At 38.1% G+C, this 17,785-nt stretch overlaps 1 protein-coding gene across 1 annotated transcript in view; it reads right to left on the reverse strand.

Annotated features, from left to right (window-relative positions):
• PTPRN2 (protein tyrosine phosphatase, receptor type N2) overlaps positions 1-17,785 on the reverse strand; it is a 577,227-nt gene that overhangs the window by 62,388 nt on the left and 497,054 nt on the right. The window contains exon 14 of the mRNA XM_017819358.1: positions 1,044-1,191. Within this exon, the coding sequence (XP_017674847.1) occupies positions 1,044-1,191 (148 nt within the window). The remainder of the gene's footprint in view (positions 1-1,043; positions 1,192-17,785) is intronic.

A 17,785-nucleotide genomic window follows, 5' to 3' on the forward strand; every position in this document is an offset into this window, starting at 1 on the left:
TTGCAGAAAGAGACACTACATAAACAAAAGAACCAAACCCTGCTGAAGCAAATATGCAAGGACTTACGGGCTCAGTTAAATTATTACATACTTCCAAAGAATCTTCACTCTAAATCTGGCTATGACATTTACTTAATGTGTTACCTGTCATTTCCCCATTTCTAAAGGAGGAATAGTAATTATTCAAGGTTCTCTTAGTGAAAATTAATGTTTTCAGGGCACTTTAAAAATTAAAATAGATACATATGTTTGCCAAGCTATCCAGCTGGATTGTGGGCACACTGACTGAGAGCATTTTGGTTGCTGTGGACTGTGCATGTATTCTCGGTTTCATTTTTGTTTCATTGGTTGCTTAATAAAATGTGTGCCCATAGATTACCAATGTAATCTACGAGATACATATATTTGCATAGGAAAAATATGTTACTTTTATTTCAAGCTCAGAAGGTGGTTGCTTACAGGAAAGAACAGGTTCTAGGAATATAAACATGAGTTCTTTTTTTTTTTCCTTTTTCTCTTTTTATCCTAAGCCTTGCAGAGAGAACCAGTTTGCAAGCTTATCCACTGAAGCCTAAAGGGGCTCTTTCAGTACAGCTGAGTATCTGATAAACAGATGATCTAGCTCTGACTATAGACTGCTGGTACTACTGTTGGATGGACATGATACCAACTTGTCTAAACACATGCCAAACTTCTTTCTGTTGAATGGCTACAGATGCCACTCTTGTATAGAAAGTATATTTCAGCATTGAAAAGCACCCTGGCTATGGGATTTCATGAGACAGCAGAGCTGCAGCAGCAGTGTTATGTGGCATAGTTGTGCATTTTAGTAACACATATGCAACTTTTAAGGAGATAAACATGGTCTGATAGGACAGGACATGCACCCAGCCCATAGCTGTAGCCCCATCTTTGTAGTGCACATAGAAGCTGCTCTGCATTCTGTTTGCCTGCCATCTGTAGCTTTCAAACCACTGTGCAAAGGGTATTCAGAAAAGTGTCAAGAGCTTAAAACGCTATCATCTGAATGAAAGTGTACGTACATGGTACTACAGCCTGGGAGCGGTTCTTCTGGATATTTTCCTCCTGCTGTGCAATGGTGGTGTCGCTGGGTTCGGCCTGATAAGCACACAGAGCTTCCCACTCTTTCTCCAGACGATTCTTGTTTTTCAGGTGATCTTCCATGTAGGACTGGAATTAAAAGAATACTGCATTAAGCATTTACTTAGCTAGGCTCAAAAGCTAAGCTAAAAGGATGTTTCTCAAGATGGAAAGCACGGGAATCCTAAGCTTTGGAGTAAAAAAAAACACCCTCAGTTTTATGGCTAATTTATTCACTTCAGGGATTTAACTTCAAGCTTATTTGTGCTATAAAGAATGAGAATGCTAAAATGTCCCAGTGCTAACAGAGAGGAAATGTGTGAAACATCCAGTTACTGAGCTTCAGGAGGAAAGTGTTTCTTCTTCAATACTTAGAAAACATAAGCACAACCATCTCTTTCATCAGGTAGTGGAAAAGAAACAAAACTCCATTGACAAAAATTACTACAAACAACAGCTCCTGTAAAACCAAAGGCTTTTAAAACTAAAGTTCAAGCACATATGCAAGTAACAACAATGATAGAGCTGTCAAAGAGAATTAAAAAATAGCCAAGCAAAAGTGTCACGGTTCAAGCACTGGGTCATCAGAAACATTCTACATATGGACTGGCACAGAGAGGGCCTGGAACTAAGGTGTTGTTAATTAATATTAATATGTGTAGTTAAAGATTTTACATTGCATTCAGCTTAATCTGTTAGGAAAGCATCACCAAAGAAAACTGTCTGTCTGTGGCAGGAATGATGGCCTATCAAAGCATATTGGTGCAAGTCTTAAGCTTTTGCAGATCTCCCAGGGCTAGAGATCCAGTCCAGCAGTGGATCAGGAATTCAGTTCCAAAGATTTGTGGAAAGTGAACCAAAACCCTATTCCTTCACCCCATAGACCTGAAAATCATCCAAGTAGGTGGGGGGAAGAGCAGAAAGGAAAAAGGGTGAGGAAAAATAGAAATCTTCCACTCCCTTAAACATGAGAATTAAGAAAATTATCACCTGGTACCATAAGTCTACTTATACAACCTTGCCATCTTCTCCTACAGCAACAACAGAACCATCTCAAATTACACACAGTTCATATTTGTAAATTAAACTCCATACTACCTTTACAAGGTAGGTTGATGTTAACAGACCTTAGGAGATAGGCTCAGGGTCTGGACAGGGGTTGAGAGGTCAAGAGCAGAGCTGTGTGTGCTTCTGACCCAAACATCGGTCACAGTGATTCCTGCTGGAGCCCTCAATAATACAGCCCAGTCAGTAGCAAACCTTGTCTAGAAATACCTCCTGTAAAGGATTTACTGTAAAGTATAGAAAGCAGTTTAATTGCTTAGAAAACCTTTTTCCTAGACAATCTCTGTTATGTCAAATTGTTCTTTCCAAACATGCTTTGAAGAAGAAAGGCTCTCATGCCCTCTCAACAGGTTTAGCAGAAGGTGCAGAAAACTTGCAGCTTCTCCTCTGCCAAACATGAGCTGTGCACTGTGCTTCCCACCTGGTCAGCAAGGCAGGATATTGCTCTCTCATGCAGCTTGAACAGTTTTTTGATTACAGAAGAGATCCTGACACACAGCTTTGTTTTGTGCAGAGTTTGTCGGGGGCCTGCGTCTTTACACAAGATTTGTAAATCAAACCTGGTACTGAAAAGCAATTCAAGAAGCGATGCTTCCAGAAGGTACATCTTTAAGGACACAGAAAGATATTACATTAGAAGAAAGGTTTCTAAAGGAGGTAAAGAATAGTGGTGGCCTAGATACAATCAAAACACCTACTGTGTGATTGCTTCTTTTTTATAATGAAGGAAACGCATTACGGTGGACAGAGCTGTGACCTTACGAACGGGGAGCTGGGAGAGCTGCGTGGCCCTGCCATGTGGGTCAGCTAATGTGTTACCAGACTTAACTTGCAAGTTAACAGGAGGAAACCATACTCTGATAGTTTGCTTCTCCTTGCCAAAAGGCTGTTGCTACTGGAGAAAAGAGGAAGGCTAAAGATCCTGTTCTATTCTCCCAGTGATTCTGTGCCTGGCTATGTATACTGAACATCATAAAAAAAATAGATAATCCCTTCTGAGCAGAGACTTGTTGGTATATAGGAATTTTTATGAGGCAAAGGGGAAAAAATAGCAAAATCTTACAATACCACAGAGCCAATAGTCTTGGCTCCAGAGCAGCTGTTTAGCATGCAGTAGAGATCAGGCAGTCAAGGACCAGCCCGTAGCATCTTCCCATTTTAGACCACAGTTTTATAATGTGATTCATTTTGACATGCCTATCACCAATGTCCCATAGACTTCAGGGACATTTTATGCAGATATACAGATCTGCCAACACTGAGTCTCTCCAAAATACTGTGAGATCCACGAAGCTGTAGCAAAAAGACCGTGAACATTTTATTCCTAAGGCAGGGCTATATGTAGCAAAAGGCTTCCTGTTAACTCCAACTTGTCTCTTTGATGATTTCAAGGATTGTATTTTAAAAAGAAATTTTATTTTCCTTTTTAAATCATCAAATAGGACACAGTTAAGGTAATTTGACTGCTTTTAGTGCACATGAACTTTTAAATAAACTCACCTATTTTTAAAAGTTTTTACTTTTACCTTCATTTTCCAGGTAATTCTGAGTTAAAGAGAAATGAATCTTGAAATGAAAATACACTGCAGTCTTTACTTTAACCAGACAACCATTTTTTGAGTAGTTTCAATATCTACATCACACATATCAGATTCACAGGGCACTTCCTGACAGACCTCGAAAAGGTGTTTGACTATTTAAACAGACCCATGGAAGGCTCTGTACAATACGAACATCTGCTTTACGCACATTTTTAAAAGCTACTGAGAAAGAAGCTTGCTTTAAAACATTCAGGAGCCAGACAATTCCCTCAGAGTTAAGTAATCTTTCATTTACAGTCCTTCAGAGCCCCTACGCTCATCCCCATTTTGCTAAACAGAAGCTTAGTGATTTTGAAACACTCTCTTGGGAGTGCTGGATGTACATTAAATTGAGTGGAACTTCTGATATTTTAGAGATTGTATGTCTACTCAAATCCACTCCTTAATTAGGATGTTTTGATGAGACATTCTGCAGTATTTGCCTGGTACAAAAGAAATTCATTACCAACGTGTCAAACACGCACATGACTGTCCTTGTCTCAGAGCAGCAGGTAAAATAAATAGAGGTTGTCACAACTGTTATTGTAACGCTCCTCAAGCCTGCTGAAAAAGTAGAGGTCTAGTCTCACCAATATGTCCACATCAAGGCAAGTCCTGCAATCCAAAGTATATTATTTAAACTAACACTGATTGCTTGGACAGCTCCGAAGTGCCTTAAATTCCATTGTCTTAATTTTCCTTCCACAGGCCCTCACCTGCCAGGACAATTGGCAGCCCAGTTCATACTTTCTCATGTACAGATAGATGAGATATTCTTGCTACCAAACACACCACAGGGATAAGGAGGATGTGCCAATGTTATGTGGAGAGACCGGATGTATTGTGATATCTATTATTACTGTGTGAGACATGCCAGTTGTAAGGCAAAAGATGAGCTTTCAGCCAGGGAATGAAAAGCTGTCCCAGGGACAATGAATCTTTGGCCAAGAGAGATGGTGCCAGTGGCAAATATTAAGACAGATTCCGTGTGCTTGAACAAGGACACAAAGACAGAACACAGCAGCCTGCCTTGGCTTTGGTAGAACTTCCAGTGTGCTTGGTTGATGTTGCAATATGGGGTCAAACTGCTTTGTTTTTTTTTTACTTTTTTCATTATTCTTTTCTTTTTTCAAGGGCCATCCAGTACGGGCTCTGTGACTAAATGAGGTTAAAAATGTAACCATTAAATTCTAGTTGTCTGGTCAATCTCTAAATCATAGAGTCACAGAATCATTTAGGTTGGAAAAGTCTCTAAGATCATTGAGTCCAACTCTTAGCCCAGCACTGCCAAGTCCACCACTAAACAATGTCCCTACGCACCACATGTACATGTCTTTTAAATACCTCCAGGGATGGTGACTCCACCAGTGCCCTGAGCAGCCTGTTACAGCGCTTGACAACCCTTCTAGTGAAGAAATTTCCCCTAATATCACAAAATGACAGAATATGCCAAGTTGAAGGGACCCACAAGGATTATCACGTCCAACTCCTGACCCTGTACAGGACAATCCCCAAGATGATACACTGAGAGTATCATCCAAACTCTTCTTGAACTCTGGCAGGCTTGGTGCTGTGATCATTTCTCTGGGGAGCCTGTTCCAGTGCCCAGCCACCCTCTGGGTGAAGAACCTTTTCCCAACATCTGACCTAAACCTCCCCTGGCACAACTTCAGGCCATTCCCTTGGGTCCTGTCACTGGTCACCACAGAGAAGGGATCTCCTGGCACAACTTGAGGCCATTTCCTCTTGTCCTATCACCTGTTACTTGGGAGAAGAGACCAAATACCTTCTTGAGAGATAGTATGGTTTGCATCTGTTAAGATATTAATTTTAAATATAAATGCCTATTTTATTAGCCAATGTTCGGTTATTACAATTATTTTTGGCTGCATAATTCCAGTATGGTACTTGATTAAACACCCTTTTTCATGACTAAGGATGCCTCTTTCAATGAAAAGATGTGAAACTCTTAAATTGACACACCTTGACAGGCCTAATCGAATTTCAAATGTCAGCTGAAGAAATAGATGCAAAATTATCTTAATGCTTGAGAACAGTTACCACTCGAATCCACATCATTCACCTGACAGTGCAGGAGCCAAAGCTTTGCATTGTTCTGTCCTGGGACACCCCAGCATTCTTGCTGTTCTGCTTTAACTCCTTGGTCTTCAGTACACATTGCATTGACTATATATGAGAAATACTTTTCTGCATAAATCTAATTTACTTTCAACATTGTACACAGTTTTCTTCTTCCTCTTCCTGGCTTAATACCTCATCATCAGTGGCTTCACAGTTAATTTCTCTGTTCCCTTTCATGTTACTCACAGTGCTCTCTTTAGAGACAGAAGAAGCCTACCTGATTACCTATTTCCAGGCCTTCAAATAATGTTGTTTCTCGTACTAAGAAACTTTCTAACATTTGGCTGCCCTGTATCTAAAGTAGAAGCCTAAAACACAGTTTGTTACTATTTCCTGAGACTCTAAATGAACTATACATTGTATTCCTGGAAACGTGCAAATATTTTCAATAAGGAATACTCCTCCTCATTTGAGACGGTTTTTTCATAGGGATGTCAACAAAACTGCTTTTCTATTGCAAACTTAATTTGCTACACATTTTCACCCATCCATTTATTTCAACCTCAGTCTGCTTGTTCAGAATATTGCTGCTGTGTATAAATTTTGCTTGTATATATTTTAGTGTCTTTACAGATCATGGATTAACGGATCTATGAAAATTATAGATATCTCTTCTTGTGACTTTTCTTCAAAGATAATTTAACTTTATTTGTTGTATGTGTTTTCAGGTCTAATCTTTTCAAACTTTTGAATTACTCCTCTATCACTGTGTCTGTACAGAACTTTAGACTGTGATATCACTTGTAAAAGCCATTGTCACTTCCATTCACTTCCACTTCATTATTTAAAAAGTTAAGTATAACTGGAGCTAACATCAATTCCTGTACTCAGCCAGACACTCCCATACATAGCTTTTGATCATTATTTTTTGTATATCACCCTTTAGCCCCATTTCAATCCACATAATTGTCCTCTAAAAAATTGACATTAATTTTTCAATTAAATATTCATGAGACAGTTTCAAGACTATACTAAAATCCACATGTATTACATCTGTTGTTTTCACTTCATCTACTGGTTTTGTAGTTTTAGTTAAATAAAAAGCAATTAAGTTTGTCCAGACAAAATTTATTCTTTGTAGAATTATGCATATTCTTACTCATTGTTCAGCTATCCAATGGAAAGGATGAAGGAGATTAGCAAATGCACAAAGGAAAGACTCCAGCCTTCCCCATCCTTTTCAATGACACTCTTACACTTATCTTCCTTTTATACCCTTGAAAAATCTCTTGCTAGATAATCAGCAATTCCTTTTCTAATCTGTGCTCCATTATTTTCCAGGTTTGGAGTTTGGACTCAGGAAACAGCAATAGAAAGGTTCATTTCTTTTCTCCTCTTTCCTTCTCCCCACTCTTCTTTTATAAAATTATTACTTTATTCTTCTATTTTGGTGCACCCACACTTGTCCAGATCTGATCAAATAAAGCTCCCTGAGATCAATGTCATTATTAGAACTCTGAGCTATGTTCAGATCACGCAGAGCACCAAATTTTTTTCACTTTTTAAATATTTCTCATCTCCCATGTCATGTTAATACTGAAGTTACTTTGGACTCGTGTTTGCAGAAGGTCAGTCTTTCTCTCTGAACTTCCGTGTTGTTCTTGCAGAGATCAAAGGCTGGGAGCTCATCACGTGTTTCCATGAGGAATGCTTTCAGTGGTGCTGAAACATGGGAGCAGAGCCAAACTATGCTCATGCTTCCCTACCTTTTTTCCTGACAAAGCAGACCTCAAATAAATAGAGGGTGCACTATCTCACCCAATTTCTATCTTTTGACCAACTAACACGTTAACAAAATCAGTTTTCTCCAGCCAACTCACAATAATGCAGAACCTGTAGTTGTTATTAAGACCAGCTTCATCTCTGAAGCATCTCTCCATAACTGTTAGAAACACTAGCTTTAGTCCTAACATCGCTCATCAGGTTTTCAATATTAACTGCAGATAAATGTGACTATTGGACTAGTTATATTGAGCTTATATAGACATATAAAATTGTTGTCAGTATCTCACAAAACCTGTATCTGGAAGAAGTCTCAGTAAATTAACATCTGGCTATAAAGTCTCACATGCTTTCAATCCTGGGGAGTGTTCTGCATCCACTACTTCAATGGAACCTGGATTTCATCATATGATTGGTCAGACATTTCAGGCTCCTTTCTCTTTTCTGACTTGTCCTGTGCCATCCCAGATCTCCTATCTACAGTAACCACAAATGAAAAACTCTAGGAAATAAAAACTTGGGAATTTGGATTTCCTCTTTATAAAATACACCAATAAACTATTTTTCCTCCTTTGTGTTTGCAGCAATATTACTACCATGATGTGTTTCGATATAATTTTTCTTGTATTTCTCAGTACCTGATTACACCAGTGAAAAGATTAGTTTTGAAGCTTTGTTAATTATGTACTAGAAAATACTATGGAGCTCTACATGTAATTTGGCATAAAACACTACTAATGTACATACTATCATAGGTGATGAAGGAAAACTGAAAAAGAAAACCCCAAAGACAGAGGGAGGGAATTCACTGACAAAGAAACCATTCAGTGTGGTTGAGAATAATATCCCTTAGATGGCTTCAAGTAGGTTGTATTACTCGGAAATAAATTAACTTCCATGGTAATATCAGCCAACAATAAAAAATGACATTCCATAGTTTCAGTTTCATATTTTTAGATGTAAAGCTTATCATAAACAACTAAGCATGCACACAGAGAGCAGTCGTGCTTTAAGCATGCCATCTAAAATAATTTGAGATTATTGTCCTTGGTTTGCTATAGAAGTGTCACCTTTGCATGGTCAGTGTAAGGCTTTATCTACCAGACTAGACCAGAGTGTAACTTTTACCAAGAATGACTGTAATTCACAAGTACATTAGATGGTAACCTATGTTCTGTTTACCTAAATTAATGTACCCTTGATGTAGCGTATATCACCGTCTCTCCCTCTCTTAATGCTCTGATAATAGAGTTTTGTAACTTGTAAAAGGATTACTTCAATCCAATCAGCAGGTGCTGGGATCAGTGTGTGTCACACAAACCCTTGCTAATCCCTTTTCTTACAGCTCCCAGCTGCCAAAGGTGCTCAGCGAAATCCCAGTGAAATGGCTGGATACAACCTGGTGTGGACTGATGCAGGTTTTCATCTCTGGAGGGAATCTTGGAAAGTACATGTGATGCTTTTGAATTCACTGCTTCCATTTTTGCAACTTTTTGCTTCAGCTAGAATGATGGAGGCAGGTATGCTTTTGAAAGGAAATGTAGCTAAGAAATTAAATATTAAAAAATGCAATGCCTAATTATGAAATATTTACTCTACCTGGATTTCTAAATATAGCAGAAGATAAATTCACTGTACAAAGAATCCCTTCTCAAGGATTACCAGCTACTTAATGGTGTCTTTTAGGTCTTAAAATGCAACCACTCTCAACTCCTCCTCCTTACCCTCTTTCTTGAAATCTAAATTACGCCTATGAAGTTTCACCCCTGCAATTACTTTGCTTTAAATAAACCTCAACAAAAAAGAGAAGATGATTACCATAAAAGGAATATAATATGCTCCCTTATTATATTTCTATGGCTCCTTCTGTCCAACTGTCTGAAAGTACTCACATTACTTCTGCAAGGGAGGCAAGTATCATTGCTGCTTCACAGATGGGAAATGAAAGGCCAGAAACACCAAATGAATTTCCCAGGGTCACAGAATATGCTCCTAAAACACTCATTGTGCAGGAATATTCTTGACTGTTTTTTCCCTATCCCATGATCAAGTTTATAGACGTGGCTGAAAGTCAGGCAACTTTAATGAATCCATATCTGATAACATTTTTGAAATTGGGGTATACCAAATGTTCTGTGATGGAATTAGAACAGGTTTTAGTCTTGGGGTTTTGTTTAGAAGTACAGGGTTTAAGTTGCTGTTGAGTAGAGGAATTTAATTTATGCACATGTTGAATGTTGCTTATTCAAAGACATACCAAACTAAATCATAAAGATTTAAAAGATGAATTATCCAGAATCAATTTCTAAACTTTCTATACTTCTTATAATAGATTTCACAATAAAAATCTGAAATAATAAATAGCCTTCAAATAAAGGAGGAATATTACTTCAATAAATGGAAGGCTAAACCTCTTAGCCAAATACTGTTATTTCACAGCATGGGATATGTTGTGACATTTCTTAAAAGCAAAAATAAATCCAAAACAAAAAAAAACCAATCCAAAACTCCCCATTAAAGACAGCTCTGCAGTATAGGAACTGGAGCCAAGGAGAGTGTCAGCTGAATTCATCAACTGAGACATTTTGGGAAGCGCTTCTGGTAGCTTTGCTAAAATGTAAAAGCACAAGATACGCAGTTGAATAAAACCCAGCAGGAAAACTGCACAAAAATGTACAAATCAAGTCCTCTGACTCTTTGTGATAAATATTGACACCCAATTCCATTCTCACAGGAAACTATTATTTACTTATTACACATTAAATCTATTTTTCAGATGGTCCTTTCTTCTCACTTCATTTTTTTACTAATGTTTTGAACATCCTACCGCAACTCAAGACATATTTCTGATTCATTTACATGCCTGTTTTATGTCTGAAATGAAAACTTTAAAAATATATTACTGTACACTAATTACCTAGCTGAAAACACAAAACTAAATTCCCTGGCTTCTTCCTCTCCTAGACCTGCTAACTCAATTAAGCATCTAAATTTGGGTTCCCTGTTGGATACTGTATTTTCAAACTTAGATTTTAATGAATTAAAGTCTGTGGTTTTTTTCAGAGCACTTGTATAGTCTTCATTTACTATATATATAAAAATTACAGAGATAAATAAAGAAGTCTGAAAACATCATGTTTAAAAATAATCTTCTCTTTGAGTGTGGTCATGTTCTTCAGAGATAATGAGACTGGTAAAACCCAGGCAACCATGACCATGTACATCCAAGTGATACAGTACACAATGTGATTTATACATAGTCTAGCAAATTATGCCTCTGTTAGACACTGGCCATCTTGAGGGGAGAAAGGAAAATATTATTTTTACAAACATAACATGCCTGCTAGAGCAAAGGGATAATCAGTAACACTCTTACTACTACTCTTAAACTTGTGAATAAAAGTGAAAAGGTGCTTCTCCAGAAACAAATAATAACTCATAAAGGAAAACCCCTTTGCTTTTCAGTGTGGGGTTTGGGGCTTTTTGGGGGGTGGGGGCAGTGGGGGTGCATATCAAATCAATAGAGTTTATACAGAAACACACACACAGGTTTGTGGAAATTAGAGAACATGAAAAATGAAATCCCAGAAGTCTTGCAATTCATGCTATACCCACAGCCCAGTGGCAGAATATGCATATAAGCACAAGTGACCATATGGTCACCCGTGAGAAAAAGCAGGGACAGAACAGACTGGATAATCAGCCTTTTCCTAAGAAAACTCCCATAACAGTTAGAGACAGGAAACTTCAAACTCCACAAACATCTTCAATGATCAAGTCCTTGTACTCAGGACCATTTTGGAACCGTGTCCCCTACCTAGGAAGTTCCATGTTTGCCCTCTGCAAACCATAGAGAATAAACCCAATTAGTGTAACTGCCAGTTACATGGGTGCAGAGCAAACCCAGTGGAATAGTAAAAACAAAGAGCTTGACTTAAAAGACAGCTCAGAAAGCAGGTTGGATATTTATTTTTTAATGGCTGGACTTGATATTGGAGGACTCTTCCAACCCAAATGATTTTATGACTCTATGACAAAAAGCCCTGAAGAAACTCTTCTTTCACAGAAGCACTTTCAGGACTTACTGGATATGACCGTGGGAGAAGACACGCCTGACTTCTGCCCTGTCCCTTCCATGTCACACTCACAGCCACGATGAGCCAACATGCAGTAGCAGAATAAGCAATGCCGGCCACGAGAAAGATGCAGTTGGCATCTACCCAGCTTCCAAATCTAGAGGAAGTGTCCCATTTTTTAGGTAACCTTTTATCTATGCACCATGGGATTTTCAACTGATGTTGGCCTAGCTCAGTGATTCTCAAATTCTCAAATATTTTTCTCATGAAAGCATTCAAAAGGGATTGTGAAGTGATGGCAGAAAAGCTTTAGAAATGCATAAGCTGAAGATATCCTGCCTACTCCTGGGACTCTTGGGTTTCCATGGAAGCCAGTAAAGGATAACACTTTAAAGAAGTTTGAGGAACACTGGTCTAATCCACAGATGAAAATATTTGAAGTGACAGAGGGCAAAATACGAACGAGGAAAAAAACAATGTAAAAGAGGACAGAAAAAGAAGGCAAGAACAGACTATAGAGGTCAACAAAGAAGTGAAATGATGAAAGAAGACACTATACTGCAAAGGAAGAAAGTCACAAAAACAAAACCCAGAACACAGCAAATTAGGAGAATGCTATGGGAAGAAGCAAATTGTGGTCATAGCTGATAATTCTCAACATTTCCTCGCATATTGTTTATTTTCCTTCAAATGCTGAATAAGGAGAATACATTGAGAGAATGACAGTAGTAGTTCTGAGTAGACAGTAAAAGTACAGCTTGTTAAACAGAAAGAAAAAGAAAAATAAAGAACCTAAAATTCAGTGTATGTGTGTGATTGCTAAGGATCTAGCAGTCTGTGCATATATTCTTAAAGAAAACTGTTATCAATTCAGAAGAGACCCAAGGAATATGTGGATGGCACCCCTTTTCTGTCATGGAGGTTATTTACTGCAGACTGCACATCCTCAGTTTGGTTTTCACAAGTTTTCCAATGTGTAGTAAATATCTTTCAGTAAGGTCTCCAAATATGCAATATTTTGCTCTTAGATGAGGCCAAAACTAAACTCATAGAATGAAACCTGAAAAACTCGGGTGCAGAACTCCTTTATACTTTCATGTCCTACTTTCATGTCTTAAAAAAAGACTAACGAGTGACAAAAAAGGGCAAAAACATTACTCTTCGATAGAACCCTTTTTCCATTAAAGCCAATATGATTAGTTGTGAGAGCACAGCACTGGGACACGAGGGAATGCAGGTCTACTCCTGGCTCTGCTTCCTTGACCTTAGGTTAGTCTTGGTCAAGATGCTTCCCTGTCTGTGCCTGAGTTCCCTGGACTAAAGAGACAGGATAATGATATCGACCTTTAAAAAGAGTTTTGAACCTACTGATCAAAAGTGCTTTATGAGAGTTGGCTTATTATTATTTTGGTTACTGAAGTGAGTTGAAAGGATCTTGGTGACTTTAATCAAAATTTCTAATATCAGGCCCCAGAATGCCACCTGAAGGACAAAGTTTGTGAAAATTCAGTTGTGAGGATACACAAAGGGTAAGTTGAAGGCTGGTGCATATCCTCAGGTACTGCAGGGTTTTCCTGTCTACAACAAAACTTCAAATGACACAAAAGTAATTTCTGGACTTCTAGAAAAGATAATATATTAGGCACCATTAGTATATTCACTACATTAACATCAATTAGACACTATTATGATGCTTTCAGTCAAACTGGTCTAATGCAAACACACATCAAAAGGTGAAAGGAGGCAATGATGAAAGAAGAAAGCACTTCTTTTTAACATGCCCACCTAAGCAGCAGCAAGACATCCCTCCTGCTGTGAGGCAGCACTGCCCTGGGGATCTTATGCTTCTGGCTGGTGGCTGTGGTTAATAAATCCAACCCTTCCAGGTACCTTCCAGCTAAAGCAGTAGATAAATAGCTGCATCAGAAATACTCCTGCATTTAGAAAAGCTTTGGGTTTGAATTCTGCATTAGCTTTGTCCTTGACAAATTCCATCTCTTCAGTCTACCCCAGATTACTCTCTTGCTGTCCTGGTCTACATGGTTTGTTATGATTCTTACAGATTAAGAAGAATCCTTGATGTCTTTGATCTAAAACATATTTATAACACATGCAAAACATGAGTTTATAATAAAAGTGCTTCTCTAGGTATCATTACCACTTGTTTAAGCTAAAAACCCTTTGATTTTGTCTGATGAATGAAGCGAAAATGTACTCTATGACACTTTATGCTACAACAGACTCTGTCTGCGAGACTGTTCCAAAGGAACATTGTAGGACTCCAGATAGAAGGTTAGTTATCTAACCTGTAATTTTCAGAGTGAACCCAATGAAGTTCGACATGGTTCACACAGAGGTAAAGCTTCGAGTAATCTCATGGTAGAGCAGGTACATAAAGGTTTGTTGTGTTGATGGTACTTCTATACACAGTCTCTCTGCTCATGCAAATAATGTCTGAAAGCATTGAAATGATCTCTGTCTATTCTACTGGCAAAATTTGTCACTGGCAAAGACATGTGATATCTTTTCCATTAGCTTTTTTCTGCAATGGGACACAGGTAAATTAAAAGGGTTCTTTAACATACATCTTCTCCAGTACCAATGTGGCCGAGACCACCACAAATTAAATTTTGTAAATTGTCACTGCTGTGTTTTTCACCATTTATATCACTATATATTCACAATTTCCTCATCCCAAGGAGCAATAGCAGCCTTGTCAGCTTCATTTGTATGCTCCTGCAAGACAGGAAAATTGCAAATATTGCAAGGCAAAGTTTTAAGATTTAAAATGCCAAATAGTTTTTCATTAACACTGAAAAGTTGTGTATGTTATATTTCTGCCCTCAAACATCAGCCACCACTGAATAATCTTCTCAAGGCACATGAGGCTAATAAAAACCTACAAAACCTGAAAACATACGAGCATTTAAAGGAATAAGAAGGCCTAAATAAACATGAAGTAACATTGTTATTGAATGTAATTATAACCTTTTTCTGTGTCATAAAAATATCACCAAGATGTAGGGCCTAATTCTGACTGGGCTCCCACTTGCTAATCACTCATCTGCAGATACAGCCCTGGGTACAATTTCAGTTCTCAGATTTTTCTACTGTAGCTTTTTTTCCCTTGTTATCTCAGTAGACATCTTCACTTTAGTGAGATGGATATTGAACTACCATCCTGCCTCACATTCCAGGAATATGCACACAGCAAGCAGCTCAGCATCAGCTCACACATGAACAGCCTTAGCTCCCATAAAATATTCATTCATTTAAAAAATATTTGCACCCTGCTGTCAAACTTAGACAAATTCATACTGAGTCTCAGAAAATAGCTGTTTTAATGGTAAATGATGTTCCAGAAACCTCTTTCAGGCTAAACACTCTCGTCAAAATTATTTTAATAAGAAAGATTAACAATTTCAACATTAGCTGCTAATCCCCTTTCATTTGAAACTGTGCTGATAAAATTCTTTGCTTGTCATTCAAATAGTAAGTAATAATTATAGATTTGGGGCCTCCATCTCTTGCTTCATTAATAGTAAATTGCATGGAAGTCTGAAGCATAAAGTCAGCTTTGATACATCTCAAAATGCAATTTCCATAGCTTTCCTTAGCTATGTACAATTAATTACAGAGTTAATAAGGGGAATATGTTAATGAAAGGGAAATTATTCACTCAGACCACCTGGTCTTATCGAATTTCTTTAATATGTTTCCTTCTTTCTGTGAATTCGCATGACAGCAAGAACACAAATCACGGTGTGCGTTGCCAGTCCTTTAGTATTTTTATTTGCAACCAGCTAAAGTCCACTTAAATATGAGAAGAATGAAAGAAGTAGTCAGTACTAAGTAAGTGACTGCACTTGCTTTCTCAAGTTCAGTACCATTTTAACTTTAAAATGAAAATACCTAAACAACTTTATAATTACCAGTCTCTCTTCAATGCTCAAGGATAAATATAATGCATCCAAAAAAGAGACATTGTCATTTTTTATATCCTTTGCAGAAATGTATTGCACATGCACATATTTAATAAAAGATACACAGTAACGTGCTTCAATTCACCACACTCTGAAAGCTAGTAAAACTCAGTTGCTATGTGCAGTAGGGTTTTTGGGGGTTCATGGGAATATTTTAGTTGGTACAAATAGCCCACTCAGAAGCAGGCAAATCTTCACATAAGCCATCTTAAAAATAACAGAGTTGTGATACTGTCAGAGATATACTTTTTATAGATGGGTCAAATCCAGAAACCAACCATCTTCAACAGATATTAATGGATCTACTACTAACCAGACTGAAGATAGAAACGTTTTTGGACCCGGACGCCAGCCGTCATAGTCATTCCAGAAAGAAAAGGGCAGAGAATAATTCCCAGAGCAATAGCAGGTGCTATTGGAGGAGGTGATGCTTGTGAGCAGTTTGTCACCCCTCCATTCTATTCTTAGTTCAATGCAAAGGCCCAACAAGCAGCCAGCAGCAAGAGGCAACTCATAATTCTCCCTTGCTATGAATAGGGTTTTCCTGGCCAGCTTGGCAACCTAAAGCCACACTAGCTCATGACTTTAGGAGAAGAGGATAAAGGAAACATGACAGCACTAAGGGAGAGCTGCCAAATAGAAAAAAATAAGATATTACTCTAGTCTGAAACAAAAGGAGAGTTACAGAAAGAAGGCAAATTCGTAGTAAAATTATGTTTCTTATAAAGATGTACTGGGGTAGGGATGCAATATTTAAGGGTAGAAGACTTTATCTGGTTTTGACCAAAAAGTAACACAGTTCTCCTTTATGGAACAGCAAATACTATGTCATCCACAAGTGAACCTCACAGATTATTTTAATGTTTGTCTCCTTATTTAAAAATGTTTCCACAGCTGCGTTGTGGGTGCGTATGCAAAATTTAATGATCACAGGAGCATTTTGTCTGTGTCCTACACATCAAATTTTCCAAATACCACCCAAATTCTGTTACTTTACTTAGAAAACACTGCCAAATTGTGGCCTAATCCCAGAAGGAGTTGCAGAAAACAAAGTATAAGTTTTTTTATCTTGCCCTGAAGATGAGCATAACCAGACTTTGTCAATTCAGTGGGGGGATTAAACTGTCTTCATTACAAATAGCATCTTAAATCAGACCACTTCCAATAACTTCTTCTGGACATCTTAAACTGCAACTGGTACAACACTGCACAAACACAGTGCCAGTATGATGTTCCTTCTTTGGAAGAACCATGAAGCAAGTCCCAGTTTCACCCTGAACTCTTAACTGTTTTGAAAAGCTTTGAAGTTGTAGTCCCATTTACCACATGTCATCTGGTCTTAGCAGTGCACCATGTCTTGCAACCTGTGTGAACCAATTCTTCACCCCACAGTGAGTCCAAACTCATAACATCTGAACTCTGCCACCAGCTCAGAAATACTCTGTGACACTTGTTATCATCTTGGGTCTCCTGCCTGAGAAGTCTTCCTGAACCACCCCCTTTCTAGTATACTTCTCCTTCTAAACAGGTCTTTCTACCTGTTAGACCCAAAATATGATTAACTGCTACATCTGCTAAGATGAGGTATCAAGGATTTAGTGCATGATGTGAGCACACACAATAGGACATGTACAGCAAAGAGCACTTTATTACTGAGGATGCATTTGGAGCCAAAAGACAAGATCTCCTGGATGAGTGTTTATCTCTGGTTTCTGACACTCCATGAGACTCCATGTTCCATGAGACTCTCAGAAGCAGCTGAGGATCCAGTAACATCCCTTGTATTCAATCTGAAGTCTCAAAACCCAGATCTTTTTTATTAAACTACCTGTGAGCATCTCTTGCTACTTGCTACAGCTGATGCTTATCTTGCCTTGATACGACTTGGATATTCTCTAGAAATGGAACAAAGCTGGGAGAAATAGAAAAAAAGTCCAGACAGGCACTAAGTTTTGTTTCACCCATGACAATGATCCTTTCTTTTTACTTGGTGCACAGAGCTGCATAACCTAGTTTTGTGTCATGTATTTCTCCCAGTGTAACCCTTTTAAAATTAGTACTCCAGAATATTATTAGAAATGTTCTCTTCATCTTTCTACTAAAAGCCTTAGGGAAT

Source organism: Lepidothrix coronata, unplaced genomic scaffold (genome assembly GCF_001604755.1).
Source record: "Lepidothrix coronata isolate B3197 unplaced genomic scaffold, Lepidothrix_coronata-1.0 Scaffold74, whole genome shotgun sequence".
NCBI lineage: Eukaryota > Metazoa > Chordata > Aves > Passeriformes > Pipridae > Lepidothrix > Lepidothrix coronata.